Raw genomic sequence first — 25,831 nt, 5'->3', positions numbered from 1 at the left:
AACTATTAATTTGGCTCTTCATAAACAACTTATGTAAGTGTAGTATACATTGGAACTGAGCAAACGATTTAAAACAGTGGGTGGGAGGAAATGAGTTGATGACATTCAACACGCTTTCTTTTTGACTGTTTCAAGATGCCGTCTACATTTAAAGCATAAAGGCTTTTATTTAGTAAGAGAAACATCCTTCTGCTTTTACTTTCATAAATAAGATAATTACTGAGTGAACCTTGCTTAAAGATAGAAAAAGGCTTTAGGACAGTTGGAAAAGGAACGTGGGGTTTTTTATTATTATTGAACTTATTTTAATTTGGACTTCTTTGTATTCTTTTGATGGGCTGTGATAAAAGAAGGAGCTAGAATTGGTTACCATTGTTACTGCATTAAATCAGAGCTGTACAGCTCCTCTTCTGGTCATGGGATATTTAGGAGAACATGGACAATCAAAATGTTCAGCTAGTGAGTTCATTTGACATTATGCTGCTAAGGAAGTATTTAATTAGATAATAAAAATTTCTCCAAAGAATGTCATTCTTCTTCCTATTTGAAAACAACCATATCAAAACCTGATCCTTTAATATGCCAATCCTGTTTACTGAGGATTTACTCCAGAAGCTTTGTTTGTGGCTGGTTGTAATTAGGAATCTATTCCTCAAGAGTCTTAGATCATAAAAACTCTTTAAAAAAAAGCTTAAGTAGTAAACTGTCAGCACTAACAGATCTCAAAACTCAGTCATTCATTCATTCATTCATGACGTGGTTAAAACCTATACCTATTACGGAGTGTGAATGTTTAATTGATTTTGCGAATCAAATTGTGTTGCAGATCATATTAATGGCCGCTTAGTTTTCTTCAACATATTATATAGCACCTAGCTGAGGGAGCAAGAATTTGTATTAGCTTGTGCACATGTGTGCGTGTACCACATTAACAAGACATAGCTCGGAAATGTGTGTGCTATTTAACTGACATTCCGTATTTCCTTAGAAAATGAAAGCACACAGCTAATGTATATTTTCATTCTCCTTGGGAATCTACCAAAGTCATAGCAAGTTTAAAGTTCACAACTACGTTACTCTCCTACCCTAAACACAATGAAGAACGATTTGAGAACAAATAACCCAAGGAGTGGGCTCCTGCTGAGTTCCTCTCACACTCGGCAATTACGATTTTCAGAATTATACAGGGAACGTTGGCACCAGTATTATGCCTTACACAACCTTACATTAACTAAGTTACACAATGGCATTGAATCATTGTTTTGGTAAACCAGTTCTCTGGGTATCACAAGAACACAGGTGTTTACAATACTAATACAACCCTATCATTTGAAGATGGTTAACTTTTTCATAATAAGAAGAGTAATTTTTGTAGTAAGATTATTTTATACTGAAATAATATTTTCAGTTATATTTTACACAGTGCTTCTCAACTTCTTCTACTTCTCCTCTCCTAACGGCCAAGGAGTTGAAGCCTGGTATCTTCCCCTCCCACCTGCTTACCTCCTTTTACCATGAGCATAGTGTTCCTTTGATATTTCTTGTTTTATTTTTACATATCATGTCAGTTTTGTGATCTTCTCCATTATGTGTTTGTTGTGTTTTAATACGAAAGTGTTCTTCTCCAAAATCTTAGGTGAAATGAATCCCCCAGTACATTTACCCATGGGTATGAAAGCATAATTTGAGAAGCATTATATGAAAAAATGCCCAATTTGTGCAGGCTTCATCTTTTTCCATCAGCTTCTTTCTTTTATGCACACATACACAAAGAGTAGATCCTTGCCATTTCACATTTATCTTTTGCAGTTTTATCTGATCACTGTGACCCACAAGGTCCATGACTTAAAGCTCTTTGTAATTTGGAACACGTATTCTTTGAGGCTTCTGTGCTGCAGTCAATTAACTAATGACTTAACTTGTGTTATAGGTCACGTTCCCTGGAAACAGACCCTGAGAACAGGGGTCTGGGTGCACATTGATTTATAGACAGTCTGCTTTCAGAAGAAGCCTGTATGGGAGTTAGGGACGCATAATAAGGGAGAAGAGCCATGCAAGTATGCCATCTCCAGCAAAATCTAGTTCTGTGTCCTGATCCACACAGAGAGTACTGAAGTATAAACCTCACAACAGAGTTGTCTTTCACACCCCAGCTAATTGCTGGAGGTGGCTGGCAGTACACCAGTAAATATCTACCAGTTAGCTCTGAGGTAGAGTGAACACTGATTTGTAGCATTTTCTGATTCTGGTGTCCATACTCCCACCATGGCAGATTCAGGCCGCCAACATGCTCTCACTGAATGCAAAATTAGGAAGAGAAGCATAAAATGGACTCTTGGGCTCTGCTCCATCATACCACGGGCTGTGGCCCACCACTGGAGACATAAGTTACCTCCTGAGCAAGGTGTGTTACCTCCTGGCCCAGGGCCTCCCATTAGCAGAGGTCAGCTTTCTGAAGAAGCGAAGCAGCTATGAGATGTTGGTGGCCATTAGTCACTGTAGGTGAGGGACAGATGCCCAAGCCAGGGAAAGTCTCTCCAACAACTGGCCAGTGGCCCTAGTAAGCCACTCATCCTTCACATCTCAACATGGCCTTTTTAATGCTATTTCATTCTTGCACATGCAATAATTCTGAGGAAGTGATGAAGATTTTCTTTCTTCATGAAAAAGCCACCCTTCCCTTGCCTGTCTCCCTTAAGTACTTATTGGAATTGATAATGAAAGAGTTAATGAAAAGATCTAAGAAAGTGATCATTGTTAGTAAGAAAATGGCTTCATAAGTTGACTTGGGCTTAATAGTTATATAATCTATAAATATCTGAATTGATCAGGTATTTGTGCATTTAGAGATTCGAGTTATTGAGACATAGTCATTGAGAATGTCAAGAATTTTCTATGGCAGTGGTTCTCACTTTGTTGGGCATCAGAATCTCCTGGAGGGCTTGTGGAAACCCATATTGGTGAACCCCTGCCCCAGAGCTTCTAATTCAGGGGTTCTGGAACAAGGATGAGAACTTGCTTTTCTAACCAGTTTCCTGGTGATGGTCATGCTCTTGATCCAGGAACACTTTGAGAACCACCATTCCATTGTGAAGCTGTATATATATACCTATATATTTCGTTTATTATTAATAATTCATCAATTATTCAATAATTCTTCCATAAATATATCACTTATTACTTCTTTTATATTTATCAACATCCAGAACATTTCATTTAAAAATGAATGCAGGCACTTGGCCTTCTGTGAGAGTGATTGATAGCTTAGGTAGGGAGCATAGTTCTACTCGGAAACCTTGAAATGAATAATGGCCTACTCTTTCCGAGTCTCTCTTGTGAAAGACATTCACGATTATTTATTCCAATTTTCCTATTGGTATTTTACTGCCACTCATACAATATGGGGGCTGATTCAGATGACTTGGAGGTAAACTTGCTTTCTCACTACTGATACTTTAAAATTAAGATATTTAGCTACGTAACTTTTCATCTTGGCTATGTGTTTTCACACTTACCAATGACAACAATTAAATTTAAAAATTCTTCTCAGACCCTGTCCCTCTCCTTCTGCCCCTCCCACTCATGCTCTCTCTGTCTCTCTCTCTCTTTAAAATAAATAAATCTTGGAAAAAAATTCTCAGAATTTCCTGCTCAACATACTGAGTATAAGCAAGTACTCTACCGAGTTTCTGATATTGAAGACCTTCAGAATACTTGAGACTATTCAACTTTTTAAAATTAAAACCTGCTTGTTAGATACAAATACTGGGTAGCTAGCTTACCCAGGAGTTCCTACATTTTATAACTTGTCACTCTACTGAGGCTCTGCTTTCAAGGTAGAAAGGTATATGTGCAGAGAAATGGAGACAGATGGAGTGACACTGAAAGAGCAACTGAGAGGAAGTAGGAAGTAGTCTGAACTGCAGTGACTGCCAAGAAAGGGGATTTTTTTTCCCCAGAGGGGTTCCAGAATCAGCCTATGAAATGCCTGTGAAAAAAATTCACTGCTGTGGTATGGGGTGAGTGGTACATGTAGGAAGAATCATGGGATAAATATAATAGAAACAAATGTCTTTAAAATGCTTTGGTGTTAAACAAGAAACATTCAAACAAACTTTCCCCTTTATTTTGGGTTCCTGATGGGCATAGGGGCAGGGGTTACATTAAAAGTAATTTGATTAATGTTCAATGTAAAATTGAAATAACTATGTATAAACCCACTCAAGTCAAGTATACATTAAATAATTGAGTTAACTGAATTAGGCAGAGTAGGGGCACATTGATTTTCAATGTTTTTAAAAATTGGTCCACATATCATTGTTATGTTTTTGTTTGTAAACTTCAATATTTATTAAGTTTCCACAGTGTGTTCAGTCCTGAAATGTCAAACTCTCTTAACCAGAATGAGGCTGGAGAATCTAACACTAAGATAGATTTCTATTTCCTTTTAAAGAATTGATTTTTATGGTGATTTTTTTTTTCTTCATGCAGCTAAGAGCCTGCTGGTTCTGTTTCAAAGCACACATGTTTTTAGAAGTCTTATTCCCTGGGATTCCACAGTATTATGGACTCAGTGGGCTAATTTAGAACTTTTTCCTATCAGATATTCAAATCTTATTATCGTGATCTTAACATGGCATTAAACAAGTTAGTGAAGAGAATAAGGTCAATTTATCAGCCATATATGCCAAAGTATAGCCATTAATTAAATAGAAACTCAAGTGAATGTGGGAAATAAGCAGTATATATTGGTTTGTTTTTTAGAACCAATGACAAACCAATACTGAACTTCATCTTACTTACTTATTTTTCTACTTTAAAACATTTTAACCCAATTTGGAATCTATATATTGTTGTGAACTTAAATCCTATTAGGTCTTAATTAACTGATTCTCATTTAATTGCCCGGTGCTTTAAGGCTTCTGTGTGTCCCAAGGACAAGTAGGCCACATGCAACAACACTTCACCTACTTCCCCCACTACTTGTCATTTGGCTGTTAGCCTCAACATATTTCTGGCAGGAATAGGGCTAAAGCCAGAGAATGGTTCATTGTTTTCAACCTACACAAGCCCCAGTACTAGAATGGCCACAAGGGTTATCCAATATAATGGTAACTTTTGTGTATCCAGCAAAGCATAAAATTAAAAGAAATATAAGCTAAACAAATGAGCATAAGTTCCATTGATCCTTTGACTCACACAGAGAATAAAATATTACCTTTGGAAACACTCTGACATTTTGTTATAAAGGTTGAAAGAAGACATTTTCAAGGTTGTCTCAGTGTTAAAATTGCCTGGGGGTTGGGGTTGAGTGTCAGCTGCAAGATGGGTCTTAATGAAATCTGACCCACTTTGACTTTCAAAAAAATCTTGAATTCTTAGTGAAAAGATTTTTTTCATATGTTAAAGCCTTTTTTCAACTGAAATAGTATTCTCCTTTAAATAATCGATACAGAATCACTCACACAGATATTTGAGTATACTAAGTCATACTCCTTTTTTGAAAAAGAAAAAAAAATCTATTACTATTAAAGTGTGATGTCTTTGTTACTTGAATACTAATCACTTTTTTTAAAAGCTAGGTTTGGCCAATGACTTTGAGGTTTTTTTTTTTTTGAAATAACATTTAAGGACGTGGATTAGACAGCTTGACACTTAGACACATTTGTGTAAGTAGTAATTTATTCATCATTCACATGTACTTAAATGGACATTATCATGATAGCAGTTGTCAGAACAGAACACAACAAGTGATGAATTTAGATATTATTTTAAGATGTGATGAGAAAAATCAGAGGAATATCTTAAAAGTGAAAACTTTCAATAATATGGTGAAAAACAGGAAAAACTGAATCAACTCTTGGTTCCACTTAAGAGGCTAAATCTTTTGCAAACACATATATACATTGAGATAAAAATAATAGCCACTTGGATGCCTGGGTGGCTCAGTCATTTAAGCGTCCGACTCTTGATTTCAGCTCAGGTCATGATCTCGGAGTTGTGAGATCAAGTCCCTTGTCAGGCTCCATGCTCAGCACAGAGTCTGCTTGTCCCTCTCCTACCCCATCTGTCCCTATCTCTCTCTCTCTTTTCTCTCTCTCTCTCCCTCTCCTCCCCTCTAAAATAAATAAATAAAGCCTTCAAATATAATAATAATAGTGGTCACTAATATGTCTGGAGGGAAAACAGCATGGCTTGCAAGTAAATACATAAGACTTTCTTTTTAGCCTAAGGGTATAATTAAATGAAGAGGAACTATCATAAAAAATTTACCAATCTAACTTTTAGACATGCTGTTGCATCGATTTTAATGAAGAAAATCCATTTTATGTTCATTTCATTTGACTTGAAGCAGTCAAATATCTTATTCCTTTGTTGTTCCACTTGTAGGAAAGAAAAGTATTTTTGGAAAGACTAATTCAGGAGCTACAATAATCTGAAAAGAAAAGTAGATAGTGTAGGGCATTTTACATTCTTTTCAGCCCTCTTCCATTTAATGATTCTTATCTCAGCTCTTCGAAAATTTATATTCATCTCTGGCTCAGTTCTGTTTTTGTATTTCTAAGTTGATAACAATATATTGAATGGAAAATCAATTGAGCAAAAATTCATTTTGTTTCAGAAGTGAATGCCTTCCCTGTGCAACTAAAATTACATAATCATGCCCAGTATAAAGCAAACTAGGTGTAGCATTGTGCACAGGTAACCTCACAACCTTAGATTCCTCTATTAATTATTATTCATACACACCAAGGTAGCTTAATTTGTCTTAACAGAAAAAAAGAACCTCTTGGGAACTACTACATACAAGACCATACCTTACTTTGTCCTGCATTTGTGTGGTCGAAAGTGTGGCATTTGGTAGCTATGGGTAGGTTTTGGCTTGGGATTCGTTTCTTTATAAGCCTATATAATAACAATCATCATTAAATTATAACCATTGAGTGCTTGGAACATTCCCTGGCATAAATAGGTGCTCAATAATAATTTTTGGAGTGAGTGAATAAATAAACTTGCACAAAAACACAGGACAAAATGGTCTCTTTCAGATATGTAAGACCTGTAAAAATTATTTTACAGATGACTTGCCACCCCATTTGCCATCATTCTAATTCAAGCCATTGTTACAGACAATTCGAATTGTCTGTCCCGAATCTACAGACACTCATTTTCACTCTTTTCTCCTTTCTGAAGTGACCACAGGCTTACACTGGCCTACTTGAGATTTTCCAGATGAGTACACCACACCCAGAAGAATGTGACCTTTCTGTCATTCCCACCTTATCTACCCAGGGTGTCACTCAGGACCTGCCTCAGCCTCCTTTGAACTTTGCAAACCCTGTTGGCATAACTTCACATAGCATGATTACACTGTTCTTTCCATAACCCACTAAACTGTGTATCTCTGGTCATGAATGTGAGTCTGTCACAAGTTCTGTTTTCCCAGTGCGTAGTACATGTATACATAGTATGTATATGCATAGTACATAGTGGTATAAAATAAGTGTTTTCAACTGAGTAGTAAAGAAATCTAACTAAAAGAGTTGCTGAGAATATGCCAATTCCTCATTGCATAAACCTTCATTATCTGCCCTGCAAAGGCCAACTCATTCATACCCACCACAGCCTGGCTCCAGGAACACGCCCACCAGGGGTGCCTGGGTGGCTCAGTCAGCTGATCCTCAGATTTTTATTTCAGCTCAGGTCATGATCTCAGGGTCCTGGGATCCAGCCCCAGGCTCTGTACTGAGCTAAGCACGGAGTCTGCTTGAGATTCTCTCTCCCTCTGCTCCTTCCCTCACTTATGCACTTCCTGTCTGTCTGTCTGTCTGTCTCTCTCTCTCTCTCTACTCTGTCTCTCTCAAATAAATCAATAAATAAAGTCTTTTTAAAAAACGCTCCATGATGAGTCTTCCACAATGACCCTGTACATCATGCTTCACTTATTAAAGACTATTTGTCCCACTCCAAACACATTAAGCTTTCCTACTTCTTACCCTTCATTCAAGCTCTGAACAAGTATCTTTTCTCCTCTTACCATGCTTTCTCTTGCTTTATCAGTTTTATGTCTAGTTCAAGGAAACCTTACAAAGCTACATGATAGAGGAGGAAAGAGAGAAGTCCCCCCTCTACCTCAGGGGAGTCTTAGAAGTTGGCCCCAGGGTCCAGCTACCTGAGAAAGGATCTGAGTCTGTGGCTCTCAGGGATGAGCTTACTACCTGCTGCTTTGTAGACTCTCCCTGGACCAGACCAAATAAGACCTTGCATGACATTGTTTTCCTCATGTTGCCTGATGCAATGACAATGCTTAACTGATTGTAGGTGGGGTAAAAGAAGGAGAAATAGGCCCGAAATTCTCATTCATCTTCGCAATAGTCCTGGGGTGTCCATGTCCCTATCCCTCTCTTACACAGGAGGAAATGCATGCAAATATTTGTAAATGGACTTTTTTTCTAATAGAAAACCCCAAATGTGTGAGAGAGGTGGAGAGAGAGAGACAAAGACAGAGAAAGAGACAAAGAGAGTCAAGAGAGTGAGAGAAACACCAATTTAGCAATAGAGCCCAGGTTGGATTTCAGCCCCGTCTGTCCTCTTGGGCTGACCACTCAGCAACCTCACATGGAGACCCTGGGATGCAGTTTTTTCTCTTCTCCTATATAAATATCCTTAACATTTTTATTCAGCCTTGCCAAAATGCCCTCCAGAAGACTATGCCAAGGTGTATCACCACCAGCAGAACATATTTTCCTTAAATAGATTACTTCTCCCTTTTTCCCACTTGTGCACTTTTATGAAAACTCTCTGATTTAAGGCACCAAAAGCTAGAATGTTAGGTTCTTGCTCAGAGGCTTAGAGGCATGTCAGAAATTAGCACGTACTCCAACATAAAATAAATCGAGTTATAGGTCTAAAGAATTCAGTTATGGAACCTGAAGGAATAAGCTGGCTCTTTTACTTAAGCATTCGGTGTCAAATTTTTTAGGCAACTGTGTTTATGAAGCAATTTGAGAAGAGCTATTGGTCTGAAGTATTAGTAATTAATGCAAAAAGGCCTAATTCTCTTGAGTGTTTATTCTTTAATACAAATGTATTGAGGGGTTATCACGTGCTGGATTCAGGCATACCCTGATGAAAAAAAAATGATACAGAATTGCCTTAATGAAGATTAGGGTCCTGGGATGGCACAGATGATGAATTCATAAATAGGCAAATATATGCGCACTTTGAAATTGCCGTCTAGGCTAAGAAGGAAAGGTGCCGAGGGGGAGAAAAACAGAGAGCTCTCTTTAAACAGAGAAACCAGGGATGAGCTGGTACTCACGGTCACATGAAGTGAGATCTGAGGTTTATGAATAAAAGCCAGCTGGGTAGAGAGTAAAAATGTCAAACTCCAGGCTGAGAGTACAGCACACACCAAGGGTCTTGTCAGGAATAGGTTTGGTGAGTTCTAGGAACACAGCATCTTCCACGTTCTTATTAAAAAGGCCACTTCTCAAGCCTACCCTGGACCTCCTGAATCAAAAACACTGGGGACAAGGGGTCCTCGGGGGGGCTCAGTCAGTTGTCAGTTAAGCAGCTAAGCATCCGAATCTTGGTTTCTGCTCAGATTATGATCTCAGGGTTGTGAGATCCAGCCGTGTGTCGGGCTCCACACTCAGCACAGAGTGTGATTCAAATTCTCTCTTGCTCTCCCTCCGCCCGCTTTTCAAATAAGTAATCTATAAATAAACAAACAAACAAACACTGGGGACGGGGACGAGACCCTGCAGGCTCTTGGTTAACAAACCCTCCGGGTGATGATGATGCATGCTGCTATTTGAGAGTCACTGCCTAACAGGGATGTGTGAGCCACGTAGGGAAAGGTGAAAGCAAGACAGGGGTAGTGATTGATAGTAGTAAATGTGGGCACAGACCGTGAACATTTTAGACTGTCAGGGACGTTCACAAACCCAAAACACCTGTTAAAACTTTAAACCCTAAGCTATCTAACAAGAACCCGTGAGTTTGAATATCAATGTCCTTGTGGCTGATATTTTTAATGGCTTATGAATTATTACTTATTTTTAAAGAAGTAAACAGATTTCACTAACTGACATTTTGCTTGATGTTTTGCCACATATAATTAAAATTTCTTAGATAGAAAATATTGGCATTTCTTCTGTTTCCTTAGAAGCCTAAAAGCAGGGCTTGCTTAAGGGATTTATTTATACTCATTAGAGACCTTTTTATTTTAATTGTGCCTATTTTGCATTTAGCTTCTGCAGAACACTTGTGAACTACCTTCTTATTTAACTATGTCTTTTGAAAGCTGTGGAAAACTTGAAATGTTTTAGGGTTTTGTTTTTTTGGTTTGTTTGCTTCTTTTTTTCTGTGAAGAGAAAATAATTAGCAGTCACAGTTAGGATTACAGAAACAAGTTTCCAAGGAAATTAGAGTCACGAGATGAGTACAACTTGTTCTTATAAGTAAAAACCTGTCCTCCATGAGCACTTCTGTCTTGTTACTCATTTCCAATTTATATCTGTGAAGGCAAAATGAACAACATGCATTAAAAAAGAAGATAGACACTATTAGTGTGGTAGAGCTGTAATTCAGCTTTTATTTTCAGAACCTTGAGGTTATGAGCTTCAGAGTGAAGCCATGTCTGGAAAGATGATGAATTATGATAGATGCAAATAAGAAAGTGTTAAAAAAAGAATTTATGCTTTTGTGTTCAGGTATGCGTTCTTTTTCAATAAAACGAAGAGAAACTAGAGATCAGTTTTCAGGAAAATGTGAGGATTCTTTATGGGAAAAACATAGCAGTTAATTGCTATGCTTTGAGTGGCACAAATTTGGAAGTGTGGGTGACCCTGAGGGGAAACCGGAGCTAAAATATAATTACTGACAATTGTTTGATAAATAAAAGCCCAGAATTTCTTCATGCCTACAAACTTCGTATTATTTTCCTAAAATCTGGGTTGGTGTTTGTTTGTTTGTTTTTTAATTTAACCTCCCTCTAAGTCATCCTGATTATGCTACATCTAGGTCATTAGTTCTGAGTCTGTTTCATTATTTATGTCCTTATTCTGTTTGCTGGTCAAAAGTGATTGTGCCCAACTATGAAAATGTACAAGAGTTGCCCTGAAAGCTGAATGCAAGGAAGACAATGAAAAGAAACAGCATAATGTTTTGCCTTCGGGCTATCACAATAAAAACCAATGCTGGAATGGAATGCAGCCGCATCTCTATTAAAAAAAAATACGTGTTTCAATGGCATAATTTATTGTCAAGAATGTCTACCAGAGGCAAAAGTGATACGAAAGGCAGAGGGATGAACTCAATAGTCTGCAGTCTACCTCTTCTGTCTTAGCTCTACACAGTCCCTCAGCATTGGATGGAAATCAAGGAGTTAATATGGAAAGGGCGGCCACTCTCCATTTTGTTGGAGATCTACAGGACAGTTAGTAATGAGAATTCACACATGAGAAGCCTCTTGTTTTTAAAAAAAAAAAAGGGTGTCTGACCTCTGAAGTCCAAGGGTAAAGGAAATTGGGGGTCTGGATGAAGTTCGCCTATGTGGTAGATACTGTTGGCACCCCAGCCAGATTCCTTCACTAAGCTGGTGTGCTCATCCCCCAGCAGCTCTGAGAGTTGGCTGCTAAAAGACTCATAGTCACATCCTGTTCCAGAAAACCTCCCTCAGGCAAAAGGAAGCCACTATGCCTGGGAAATTACACTACCCCTTCTCCCCTAAGACTGCTGGGGGCAGCTGGTGGCTGATACCCAATTGATGTTGGAGTAGACAAGGACAGCCCCTTTGTCTCAAGATGGAACCGACTATGATATAATTTGTCCTCCAGAGCTTTTCATGGGATCAAGCTGATGTTGGGCTCCAACTGAGACCACATCCTTACTTAGATTTTCTGTCCCATCCACCTGCTTCTCTCACTTAAGATCTCTCAGACTCTGCTTCTCCAAAACCCAGCCTAAGTCAGTAGGTATCTGAGACAAATGCTGAACCTTCCTCCTGGGCACCACACCAGGAAGTGAACCAACCAGAGTGCAGAGCCAAGAATTACAGTTACCAATGGAAGTCTCCAAGCCTGATGCATTTCAGGAAAGGCTTTCCTACATCTCGTCTTGTGTTTCTTTGTCTTTGGTCCAATGACATTTGAGCAGCTCATGTCCCCCTGGGTATTTTAGAAGCTCTAGCAGGCCTCTGATCCTCTGGGCCAAGCAGTGTATGGTCCTTGACCCTCTTGGCCCGATTAGCCATCCAGAAGTGCAGAAGCTGCCAACAGCTGGGCTGTACCTACCCCCGGATCTTGGGTAACCGGGTTCTAGGAAGCCTTCCCTGAGCCTCCTGTAGGAGTTCCAATAACAGGAATCAAGATCTGTGTTTACAGGACATGATTTCCATTTCCTCCCCCTTGCCTTCTCACTACTAACCCAGCGTGAAAAACCCTGGGACTTTTCCTAATGCCTCCTCTTTTTAGACCATTTTCCAGGGGTTTTGGTTCTCAAACATTTGTTCAATAAGGCTCCACTGTAGAGAGAAATGCAGTTAGCCACTATTTCATCTTTTAAGTAGTATTTGTGTTGTAATTTTCTTTGCACGACATCTATAGCCTGAGAATGGCCTTTCACCCTCAGACCTGATTAATTGTGAATATCCTGTATGTGACATGGGACTTCTAGGAATTAGTAGGTTAAGATTTCAGGAAGAATGTTTAATATCCCTAAGAAGGGAAGTTTTTCATATTATCAGTAGCCCCATTTATATATATATATATATATATATATATATATATATATATATATGTAAATAAAATCCTTTATATAGGGAACCCTGGGTGGCGCAGCAGTTTAGTGCCTGCCTTTGGCCCAGGGCGCGATCCTGGAGACTCAGGATCGAATCCCACGTCAGGTTCCCGGTGCATGGAGCCTGCTTCTCCCTCTGCCTATGTCTCTGCCTCTCTCTCTCTCTCTCTCTGTGACTATCATAAATAAATAAAAATTAAAAAAAAATCCTTTATATATGTGTGAGCATGTGATACGTGCCATGTCACACAATTTATAAATAAACTCCTAGGTGGCATTGCTAATTCTCATGTCCCAGAATCTCTTCCCCTCCTTGTCTGCTTGTGCAGCTACTCCAAATGTGCTCTTCCTTGGATTGTCCTGGACTTCCACCACTGACTCCTCTATTTTCTCTCCACCTACGAGCTTCACCTTGCTTCACTTCCTTCCCAATCCAGTTTTAGATTCTATGGTATATTTTTCAATGACATTCCAGCTAAAATTTGAACTCCTGTGTCCCTGAGAAAGAGACACTTGACATGACCCCAAACCTAGGTCAGCCGCTTTCTCCATGCTTGCAAGGAACACTGCTGGAGAAGGAAAAAATGGGGCAAATGGTCAAGATTTGTTTTAAAATGTTGGTCCTGGGCCTCTGATGGACCCTCAACACCATCTGGCAACCTCTCTGGTTTCTGAGGTCAACTTCTGTCACCATCTCTGTCATACCTAATTCAAATGTTCCCACTTGCCCTGAACTCATGTTTTCATTCAATGAGTATTTGTTCAACACCGATTTTATGCCAGGTCTATTGCTTCATATTTCAGAGAGGAATTGGAGGCCCTCAAAGTACAAGTCCCTTGACTTGTTTTTTCCAATCCTTTAAATCCACCTTCTGCGCCCAGCAACATAGTCCCTTAACTATCAAGCCAAAGCTTCTCCCTCCAAAAACAATGTTTCCTTGTTAATAGAAAATTCCTTTCTTTTGTTGCAATGTGGTTGATGACTAACATCCTAAATCTATATTCGAACAAATCTTTAACAACATAAGGATAAGCAACGATCTGACAGCCAATTTAATTTCATAAAAAGAAGAAAAACTTGACATATCAGACTTATATATCATTCTAAATCAGTACTTTTATATCTATAATCAGACAACATTTAATGAAGTGAAAATTTTGCCGGCATGAAACTAGTCATAATAAAATTAGACTTGGTTTGCTCTTTCATGGAGAACATATTCCAGATGTTTAAGTGATTCAAAGAAAACCCACAGTATAATGGCTCCCTTCAATGTTTTCTCACTCACTGCTTCCAAACTAGAATAAAATCTAATGAAATCCCGGTAGCATTTAAATAGCACAGGATATTGTTCAGAGTTAACTGTACTTTTTTTGACATTTCATGTTCAGTGTTTAATCATTTAAACATATATTTCTATGTATAATATTACAAGCTCTAATATTTGAAAGATAGTCAAACACAACGTTACATCCACTTAAATGACACAGTACTTGTACTTTGTAGTCTTTACATAGTGTGGTGTCTTGCGATTCAGTGTTTAGGGAGCCATACTACTTACTAGGTAAGCTTCTAGGCATTGTCAGTCTACAACAGCAGGGAGCCATCCTCAGGGTAGGAGCTGCCACCAGAACCTAGGGCAAATGCCAATGTGGAGACTGACTTGAATGCTCTCCCACCTCTTTTGTCTTTTCCTCTTTTCTACCACCAGTTACTTTGTGGTAACTGTTCTCATGGGCTTAGTGCCCTCGTGATGATTTCTAGCTGGCTAGAGTTCTTCATTCTGCTCAGGCCCATCATGATATCTCCCCTGCGTGAAACTTCACACCAGATGATCATTTTACCAACTGATCTCCCCCCTCCACAGTCAAAGCTTCCATTTATCCTAAGAGAAATGTAATCCAGATTAAACTAAACATATGCATCCCCCCCACCTTAGTTAATGATGATACTTGTAGCAGTAGCAGTAGTAGTCAAGTAGTGGTAGTAAAATTTATAATAGATTTCCTCTATTGCAGCTCAGAAGGTAGAGTTCAACAGTTAATTGGAAAATTCAGTTCAAAAAAAAAGAAAAATTCAGTTCAATCAAAATCATAAAAAAGGATGTCTTAAACATTTTATTCGATCTTAAAGTAGTCAACCAGGATTTTAATGTTGTGTGAAGGTTTCTTCTTTAAGTGTAGATTCACTGATTAGACTTCTCCATAAATCATGCCAATGATGAAGACTTTGATTTCCAGTTCCAGTTTCTTTAATGTGGGCAGAGCCCATCAGGAACCATGAAAGGCATACAGAACCCTTCTAAATTTTTCAGATTATTTTTCTTGTCTTTTACAGTTGCCTTGTCTATACACAATTCAACAATATTTACTTTCCTTGTTCTCTTTTAAGCACCATTCTAGAGTGTTTAACCTAGTTTTCATGGAAATAATAGCTTATTTTCTTTTAGACTTAAATTTCTTTGGTTTGTGGAATTAAATTTAATTATGTAGTTGCAATACCAACTGGCAAAAAGCAGGTCCGAGAACATATACACAACTGACAACTCAACTAATGAGAGCCGCAGGCCATGCATCCTGACTGATCACTCTAACATTTTATTTAGAGGCTTTGAGAGGTCCCCATCACTGTGTTTCACAGAGGAATGAAAACTACTTAATCTGGTGACTCTTACGTGGAGATCAGTTAAGAGAGTTACTGTAATTGCTAGATGGAAGCAAGAAGAAGAAGGAGAAAGAGAAGGAGAAGAAAGGAGGAGAAGGAGAAGGAAGGAGAAGGAAAAGGAGCCATCAGATCCCATGGTGGTGGGGAGAGAGAGAGAGGGAAGGAGAGAGGAAAGAGAATGAGTGTTGTGGTTAAAGATGTATACTAGAGCTTAATTTTTTGTCCTCCGAAACACCAACAGAATATTAAAATCTGTGTCTGGATTAAAGAGGGCACATGAGATGAGCACTGGGTGTTATAATATATGTTGGCAAATTGAATTTAAATAAAATATTTTAAAAATATAATATAAAATAAAATCTGTGTCTGGCATTTTGGGGGGAGGAAGTGAAACCCAAAATATTCCAATAAAAGGCATTTGAACGTGTGCATGATGTAGTCCAAAGAGAGCTGAAACCTGCATGTGACTGAGACTGATGCTTCTGAAGGGCACAGTGGAGACCAATGATTAACATACAGGGTTAATCTGCAGTCTGGTCAGACTCGGCCTGACTGTCCTGCCATCTCTGTAAGGGTTCCCTGTTTCCAGTTCCCACTCATACGATATTGATTTATGGTTCCTAGAAACACATGTGACTATCTAGAAGAGAATGCTTTCATTTTGTAATCATTGCCCTTGTCTAGGTTTCTCCATTGACATTTAAGAAATCTGTTTTCTAGGGGCACCTGGGTGGCTGAGTTGGTTAAACAGCCGACTCTTGATTTCAGCTCAGCTCATGATCTCACAGTCCTGGAATCGAGCCCCACATCAAGCTCCACACTCAGCAGAGTCTGCTCCAGGATTCTCTCTCCCTCCGTACTCCTCCCTCTCCCAAGCATGCACATGCACACACACACACACACACACACACACTCCCTCTCAAATAAATGAATAAATCTTTAAAATAAATTTGTTTTCTAACCCTTTATTACACAAAACAAAGTGATTATGGATTATTTCCTTTTAGAGATATGAATTTACATCGGTGGATTTTACCTCCTTCCATGGGATTCTTTTAATCTGTTTACTTATTTATAAGGCAATGGAATAATAATATTAACCATCAATCCCTATTAAAAACTTTCTCAGTTTCAGGCTGATTCCTATGACATTCCACTGACATGAAGTTGAATAAAGATGAATACATCAGATAGGGAGTTTTTTTTTTTTTTGCATGTCTGTGGTCAGACAGAAAGATTTATTCTATTTTCCTTTATTTTTATTTTTTATTGACATATATTTCACAAATGATAAAATTTACCCTTAGGGGCAGTTATACAGAGTGATTATCACAATGTCTTATATTACCTAAGAATTATGTAAGAGTCTTATATTCCATACAGTACTACATTTTAGTAGTGAGATATTCAGGTTGATTCAACAGGACAATGCCATTCTTAATTAGAATGTACATACTGGCTCTTTTTATTTGGAATGGGAGGGATTTGGAGGGTTATAGATGAAGTCAGTGTAAACAGTGGTTTTATTAACATAGTGAACCAGAGAAATAACACCTACCCAGATCAAGCAAATCAAAGCAGCACATATAACCAAGTAAGTGATGTTGTCCTTGTGCGTAGACATTACATTACACAAACTGTTCTCCTAAGTGAAGGAATTTGTCCCTTAGAAATTGCTCATTGGAACATTTGGACATCATACATCATGTTAAAGATCCATAAATGTCATCTCAATAGGGTAGATATGATGCATGGTTATATCCTACCCATATCTGCATAGGGTTCTTCTACTCACCAGATTGTCATGATGCATTGCATCAGAGAATTCCATTCTAGTGTTTCAGAGACAGCGGAGAAGCCCCATGGGAGCCTTCCTAAGTCTTTGCCACAAGGACTAAAATACCACGAGACCAGGAAGTCATTCTTAGGGCTTGACAAAATACCCTAATCTCTAAATGAATCTATTTATTATGCAGTTGGTGCAAAGTGTGAATGTAGTATTTCATTATCAAGTATATCTTCTTATTGTAAAAAAAAAGAATCCATTTGTGGTTGTAAAATGAGTAGAACTTAGAATCTAGCAGTATATATTTTCTGTTACTTTGCCAATTCAGAATTACTTTGGAAAGTAATATAATATAATCACTAAGAATATGTACTCCGGAAGCAAGCAACCCTGGGTATGTATCCCAGGGTCCTCAATTTTGGCCCATTGAAACTTAGGCAAGGTAAAACCTCTGCAAGTTGTTTTCTCACATGTAAAATGAGAATTCTACAAAATTTTATTTTGTAGGAATAAAAGTATTGTTGTGTGGACAAAGCTCATCACAGGATTAGGCACCTAAGAAATGCTCTATGCATATTAGTTATTATTATTCACCCATTCACAAATGTTCGTGGTTGCAATATCACTTACAATAGAGCAAATGTCACTAACACTGCACCCCAAACAGAACAAGGTATCTTTTAGTCTGCATGTGTCTGTTTCTTTGCCTTAAATGTTCTCATTTTCCAATTTACCCTTGACTATTTCACACAGGCGCTTCGAGGAGAAATTACACCTCTGAAAGAGAATGTCAGCTACGTCAATGACCTTGCTCGCCAACTCACTACGTTGGGCATTCAGCTGTCACCATATAACCTCAACACTCTGGAAGACCTGAACACCAGATGGAAGCTTCTGCAGGTAGGCACATTATAAGCATTGCAGCTCCTTGTTACAATAAGAGAATATATGGGTAAAGCGTGTTTGTAAGGAATAAGAAAAGAAATTTCTTAGTGTGATGTTCCGGATAATATTTCGTGAGAGTAGGATACTTTCTGTTATTTAGTAAGTTCCTATATAAATGTTTTCGAACCAATTAGTAATCATTTTTGTAAATAACTTAAAGTTAGATTTTCCTATATCTTGCAATTAGCATGGAAGGTAATGCTGAATCATGATGGAAGAACTTAGTTACTGTCATACAATTACTTTTACTATTGTTGTTCGGATTCTTTAAACATCTTTACCTCTGGAATCCTAATTTAAACAACAGTCAATGGAAGACATGTTTTAAAATCTTTTTAAAAAGAACATCCTATCACAAACCTATACAGGGAGGCTTTTCATAGGTTGGCATGATAAGTATAGAGACTAGAAGCATGCTCAAGGTCGCACTTACTAGCTGTGGGACCTTGGGCAAGTTATTTAACCATTCTGTGCTTTGGTCTTTCATCCCAAGAAAATGGGATCTTAAATATTTCTAAAATACCAGTCTATTATTAGAACGAGTAATTCAAAATATGTCAAAAAGTGCTTGGAATTGTGCTGGTTACCTAGCAAATGCTGTACACACTCTGGCTCTTGGCGCTACTGCAGTTATAATGATTATTATTATAGCATACAGGCTTTGGAATCAAACTTCCTGAGTGACCTTGAAGTCACTTGTCCTCTCTGATTGTCAGTTTTCTCATCTCTAACATGCTTGCTGTAAAAGTAAACATTAATTCACAGAGTTGTTAGTACAGTACCTGGCTCATAGTGAGAACTCAGAAAAAGCAGTGTGTATATGTTCCCTGTGTGAAGGGCACTGTGTAAACTATACTATACTATACTATACTATACTATAGTATACTATACTATATATTTGGGTATACTCTACTATACCCCAAACCCTCAAACTGATTTTAACCACAGAGTTAGAGAATCGTTTTGTCTCTCTCCCCAGTTTCATAGGATCAGAAAGTATACTCCTGAGGACAGAAGAAACTGAACTTAAAAATATTTGTTTTCAGTGTTTCAGTAGGAAAAAGAAAAAAAGATGAAGCAGATAACTTTTCATATTGGCAGTCCATTTAGGGGTATGATTGAAAGTCCTGTTGAAGAATTGCTAGATCTTTAATAAAAACAGGTTCCAAATTCAAGACCTCTTGAGATCTCCTCTAATTTAATTCTCGTTGTGATGGATAGTTTTGAAATGTTTGTATGATAGATTGTTATAAGTGGCATTGACTAAAGCAAGGCAATATGGTTAAGCAATTACATGCCTTTCTGTGTCTATTAGTTTCAGAGTGGCCAAGTACTATTAAAACCTTATCAGCTTGATCCTTAGTATATTTTTCACTTTAAGCATAAATAAGGAAAACCATAAATGTCCAAGGAAAAGCAGTGGCCACATTTGTTCTCTTCAAGCACTCTTGAACTGTATCTTAAAATTTCTTTCAAAGAACCAAATGCTGCATTTGCTTTCAGGATGTGGTATGAGATCTGTGACCATGTAAGCTTACAAATGAGGTCAAAAGATGATGACTGATAAGCAAAGTTTCTAAAGATCAGTACTAAGCAAGCCATTGTAGTTGTACTCTTTATGTAGACGTAAAGTGTGAGAAAATATTAATAGCCTCAGTTTTGCTCGTTCTTTAAAATGAATAAAGACTTGGTTATGAATATAGGGAAGTATGTGAAAGGAGCTGATGTAGGAAAAAGAGGACTAGAGTGAAGAGGAGAAGCCCTGACTTCAAACTGAAGCTCATTCTTTGACAGTGTTATCTTGAAAAAACCATTTACCCTCCCTCAGCTTTAATTCCCTCATGTATAAAATGAGGCGATCCCGTTCGGTTTCAGGTCACATCCAACTCAATCCTATGATTCTGTATCTGGATATCTGGGCAGGGGGTTGGGGGAGGGTACTCGTATGACAAAATTTAGTTTAGAATCAATATGGTAGCTTCCTCTATTCATAATACAGATGTGGCTCATTGGGATTGTGTTTCTCCTTTTTTCATTTGAACTTTTAAACCTCTCATCCCAAACCCACATATGCACAGTCTTCTCATACTAAACAGTTCGGTAAATTTGTGGTACCTGCTCTTATTGTGACAAATTTCACATTTTTTTTTGATATGACCCGAAGGATATGCTTTAAAAATATTTTCAGCAGAAAGCTGATAAACCCAAGGTTCAGGGTTGCACATAACTGAGTCAAGTTGATTCCATTTTTTTCTTTGACCATAATTCTAACTATTCTGCTATATTATAAATGGGAATCCTTGTTCAGAAAGTGAACAAAGCCAAGAAATGAGGTCCGCATTAAATAACTTCATCCCCATTACTGGAAGCACAAGTCATATGTCCTATCAACAACATTTTACGGTTAGAAGAATGTATCTGACTCAAGAATCACCCAACTTCTGTGGCAGGAAGCTCGAGCCTATCATCATTATAACATCAGATTTCTATAAAAATAAATAATTTAGTCACTCACAATTCTATGTCAGTTATGACATCATGATAAAAAAAATTTGTACAAATTCATCTCTATTTCTTTGTCCACTAAGAGAAAAATCAAGAAATAGAGAGTTGGAATAGTGGGAAGGCACATATAAACCTAAGAAAATGAGTTCTTGGGATCCCTGGGTGGCGCAGCGGTTTGGCGCCTGCCTTTGGCCCAGGGCGCGATTCTGGAGACCCGGGATCGAATCCCACGTCGGGCTCCTGGTGCATCGAGCCTGCTTCTCCCTCTGCCTGTGTCTCTGCCTCTCTCTCTCTCTCTCTGTGACTATCATAAATAAAATAAAAATTTAAAAAAAAAAGAAAATGAGTTCTAAATTTGGGCAAAATAGTGTAATAGAAGAAAGAGAGTTACATAGTGCCAAGCTATATCTACTTGATACCAGAATATCCTGGGTTTAATTAGACAATCCATTAATTTTTATTTTAAAAGAAAGCCATACTGATCTTTTAGCTCTCTGTAATATCAGTCAAAATGTTAGAAACAGATAAACAATGTAGATATAACATCAACAGCAGAATAAGACACAGTCACGATTTACCTGTACATAGAAATAGAGTACAGAGCGCTCTGAATTTATTTACAATGCATAAATGGAAGTTTAGAGACATTGGTTTCCCTGTTTGAAACTCTGTAGGAATAAAATCCTATTTTCTCCCTCAGAGTGGACACAATCGTAGGGATGTTTGTCCTGGACTATGAGATGATATGTTTTGGGCTTAGGAAACATCATTCCTTGTAGTTAGGAGTTTTGATGTGCATTAAGTCATTTAATCCTCACAAAATTATGATGATGCTTTATGAGTACATATTATCACTATTCTCTTTTACATGTAAGGAGACTGAGACTTAGATATGGAAACTGACACAGTCCTGGCCACAAGCTATAAATGTCGGTCAAGGTATGAATCAGCTCTTCTGAACTGGGACCCCTGGCCCCTTTTGTTTTCTCAAAGTCCTGTTTAGTTTGGACTTCACAAAGTCATACTTTATTATTTTTAAGATTTATTTATTTATCTATTCATGAGATACCCAGAGAGACACAAAGACATAGGCAGAGGGAGACGCAGGCTCCCTGCAGGGAGGCTGATGCCGGACTTGATCCCAGGACCCCGGGATCATGCCCTGAGCCAAAAACAGATGTTAAACCACTGAGCCACCCAGGCATCCCACAGAGTCATACTTTAAAGCTAGTGTGACCAACACAGGTATGAAATACTTCACTTTTTCCATGCTTCTCCCCTTTTTTGAATGATTCTAAGGGATATTAACTTTGACATCTTCCTTTTCCAAACCAATGGATTAATGAGCCCAGTTCAGTGTAGTCCTTAAAAAAAATCACACCTGCAGTTTCAAATATAAAACATTAAAGCATTACATTCTTCATTGTCTTTAGAACTCAGCAACTATGCTAAAATCAACCAAAGATGATTTTAATGAATTAGCTCTTACAGCAGAACGAATGCTAATATTGGACCCAGTAGAAAGGAGTATCAAAACCAAATGGGAAGAAAATTATACTGAAGATACACTTTTCTAATGCTGAAACGATGCGTACATGTTTAGTGATGTGGTCATGTTCTTTATTCACCAAGCACAAGTACTATAGGGAATATTCTACTCTAGGGAAGTACTGCTAGGGGATGTTCTAACCACTTCTCTGCATTACAAGTAAACCCATGAAGAGCAACAGAAGCTGCAAATACACTTTAATATAAAGAGTCCATGCTTTATTGACTGTTGGGCATTTGGAATGTAATCACTTGAAAAATATTGAATATGAAGACATTTCTGGGTATGATATTCTTTAAATATGTTTAAGGATAGTATCATGAATTATGTATGTTTTTAAAGGTCTCCTAAGATTCTTCCAAAGTCATGCAGACAATTATATACTCCATCTTCACATCTGTGCTGTCACAAGGATCCAGACCCTCACCTTCTGCGGATTCAATTCCTTCTTTAATTCTTTCCTTCTGTCATTCAATCAGCAGTGATTGGGCATCTACTGTATACCTAACAGACCTTGTCATTGTCTTATCTAGTCCTAGGACATGCTGACCAAAATCCCTTTTACTGCTTATGCCATCTTAGGAAAAAATTTTATTGATGGGTTTTCTTTTAATACTTCCACAATGGTCACCCTTTCTCAATGTCATAAACCAAAAATATGCTTTTATGACACAAATACTATAAAAGTGGTACCTTTTCAGATCTCTAACTTACAAATTCTTCAATAATTTCTGACCGGAAATTTGGTCTACATAATTAGACTAGTAAGATTTGTGGAAAGACACAAGATCATATTTAGCTGGCCAACAGAAATATTTGCATTAGCTGGCCAACAGAAATATTTGCATGGCTTTGTTTTTTAACAGTTAACAAGAGTTTTAATTGAAAAATTAAAAATTCCAGCAGAGCCTCTTATGATCTTTACTTTGATGAGACAGGTTTTCAAAGCAGGCTTCTATCTGTATGTATGTGTGTGCGTTTGTCCTTGTCGTCATTGAGCACAGGATTTGATCCTTTAAGTGTGTTGACAGATTCTGAACATTTTCTTCATACTCTTTGTTTTTATTTTTAAGGATACTGTACTAAGCATTTGACACTATGGGGTCCCTTCTAGTCAGGGAGCCTAGGTGAGCTATGCCATCTGCTCTTATAAATAATTAGTAACTGAGGGTAAGGAGAGGATATCTGACTTTGGTCTCTGGTTTTGCCAAGGGTCGTTCCACCAATGTCTCCATAATGTGTGCTTTTTTGGCTGTTTCTTTATCAATACCTAAAATGATTCTGCCTGTGGTTAGACCACAGAACCCGGGAGAAGATGATGAGTCTGAGGCCATTCCCAAAGGAAATGAATTTTCCCCCATCAATGGTTCTCAAGTGTTCCTAAGCATCGAAATCACCTAAAGACTTACTAAATCACAGATCACTGGGCCCCACTTCCAGAGTTTCTGATTCAGTAGGTCGGGGCCAGACATTTTGCCTTTCCAACCAGCTCCCAAGTGAGGCTGGTGCTGCTGATCAAGAAACCACACTCTGAGAATCGTTGTCCTACATTAAGCACTTGCCAGGTATAGCCAACTTGAAAAGATTTTTTAAAGTGTCTTCTGTAAGATACTTTGAGAAGTTTATAGTCATACAGTGGAAAATAAGCCTACTACCCTGCAGAGAGTTCTGTATTGGAGGAGTGTTACAGTGCCACAGCAACACGGAACCCAAGCCCTTAACTTGTCCTCCAGGCAGAAAGAGGAGGGTAAAGGGAAATTTCTAGTAGATTTCTTTTAGTAGCATTGAGATATGTTGTAGGTATAACAGATATATCAGCTTTCAAAGACTCAGTGCCAAAAACAAAATATTTTTATATGGATTACATGTTGAAATGATAATATTTTTCATGTATTTGGTAAAGTAAAATATATCATTATAATTGATTTTACCCATTTCTTTTTTATGATTATTCATACTTGAGTATTTTCCTTGAAGACAAATAAAGTGAACCCATTGCTTCAAGTAAAACAACTGACAGTGTTTCTTTTTACCTTTTTAGTGTATCTACTAAAAAATTTAAAATGACATATGCAGCTCTCATCTTTCCATTGGATTGTTCTGGTCTAAAACGCACTTCACAAAAATCTAGCATAAATAAGATTCAGCAGCAGAGCTTGTTAAGACACCCTCACCACTCCCCTGCCCCCCATCCCCACTCCTGGTCTGGAGATTAATAGGTATTGGGTGAAGCCTGTGATTCTGTCGTTCTACCAAGGTTCCCCCCAGGGGAAGCTGTTGAGTTATTAAATAGTACTTCCATCATGTAGGGATCCTCCAGTCCTTGGAATTGTTAATAAGGGATCCACGGGCTTGAAAAGATTGGAATCCACTATCCAAAAATATTGTAATGGTGTAGGAAAAACTACCCTAACACATTCTAAACCTTAAGTAAAAAGACCTCAACTGTAACATTGCCTCTGTTGCTCTGTTGCGTTCCCTGGCAGGAGTTTTTAAAAAGCTGAAAGTGAAGGAAATGAGAAGAACAGAGGAAAGAATGTGTTTTAGAGAAGGTTAGGTCACAGAAGGGTTTGTTGATATTAGGAATAGAATGACCCATGGAAAAAGAACAATTAAATTCTAGGAAAACATCTTTGCCAGAGGAGGGAACAATCATTTATGCTTAGCCTCACCTCTTTTAAAAAAAAATTAAAAGGAAGTGAACAAATCCCTTTAAAAATGTGAAACAATGAAGAATGTGTGCATCTCAAAACCGGAGGCTAGCTCCCACCTTTAACCACCCCCCCGGGGGGTGTTTCAAAGTGTACTGTCAATCTTACAGACATTTACCTCAGTCAGTGTGGCTTCCAAAGTTTTCACAGCTAATAGTACTGTATTCAAGAAGAATGATACTGAAATTGCCCGGGTAACCTTGAATGTAAGGTGACCCAGAGGTTCCAGAGTCCGACCTGCTTACTCCAAAAGAACATTTTTTTTTTCAAGGGCACTCTCTACTGTGGGAGGGAAAAAAAAGTGTGGAACTAGGGGGAGAAAAGTGAATGACGTAGAGAGTGTGACCAAACAAAATTACATGAGATACAAAATGAAAACGAAGCCAGCAGAAATGAAAAAAAAAATATTTATTAGTTGAAGAGAATGACAGGAATATGAATTTTTTTCAGAACTTCTATAAAGTGAACCCAATCCTCATGAAGCTAGGTTATCTGATCGCTTGATCTTTATGGATTCCTTAATTCCTGACTTGATTTCTGCTGGTTGCGAAGCTAGCTACCATGCTAATCCATGTCACTATTTTGTTGTTTTAAAAAACGTCACGTGTCCCTGTTGAATGTGTTTTAAACAGCAGCCTTATGGATGCACGGATTTCTTTTCCTTTCTCGGTAGCTCTAATTCCTTTGTGGCCACACAAACATACAATCCAGAGTTTTTAAAACTGCCATTATTCCCGTGGTTTCCTTTCCCTTCTTTCTTCTTCCTCAACTGACATTTGCCCTTCCCTCCGATTTTTCCCTGCTTTACCCTTTATTCTTTTAAGGGCCTTTGGTTGGGCAGCCTGACCCTCCTAATGAGCGCAGCC

General features: G+C 38.1%; 1 protein-coding gene across 1 annotated transcript in view; it reads left to right on the top strand.

The window, feature by feature from the left end:
* Positions 1–25,831, top strand: part of DMD (dystrophin) — a 2,084,073-nt gene that overhangs the window by 1,753,152 nt on the left and 305,090 nt on the right. Inside the window, 1 exon segment of the mRNA NM_001003343.1 lies at positions 18,009–18,155. Within this exon segment, the coding sequence (NP_001003343.1) occupies positions 18,009–18,155 (147 nt within the window).

This window comes from Canis lupus, chromosome X, assembly GCF_011100685.1.
Source record: "Canis lupus familiaris isolate Mischka breed German Shepherd chromosome X, alternate assembly UU_Cfam_GSD_1.0, whole genome shotgun sequence".
NCBI classification, from domain to species: Eukaryota; Metazoa; Chordata; class Mammalia; order Carnivora; family Canidae; genus Canis; species Canis lupus.
Note: the sequence above shows the minus strand (reverse complement) of the source record. Positions and strands in the feature narration are given on the sequence as shown.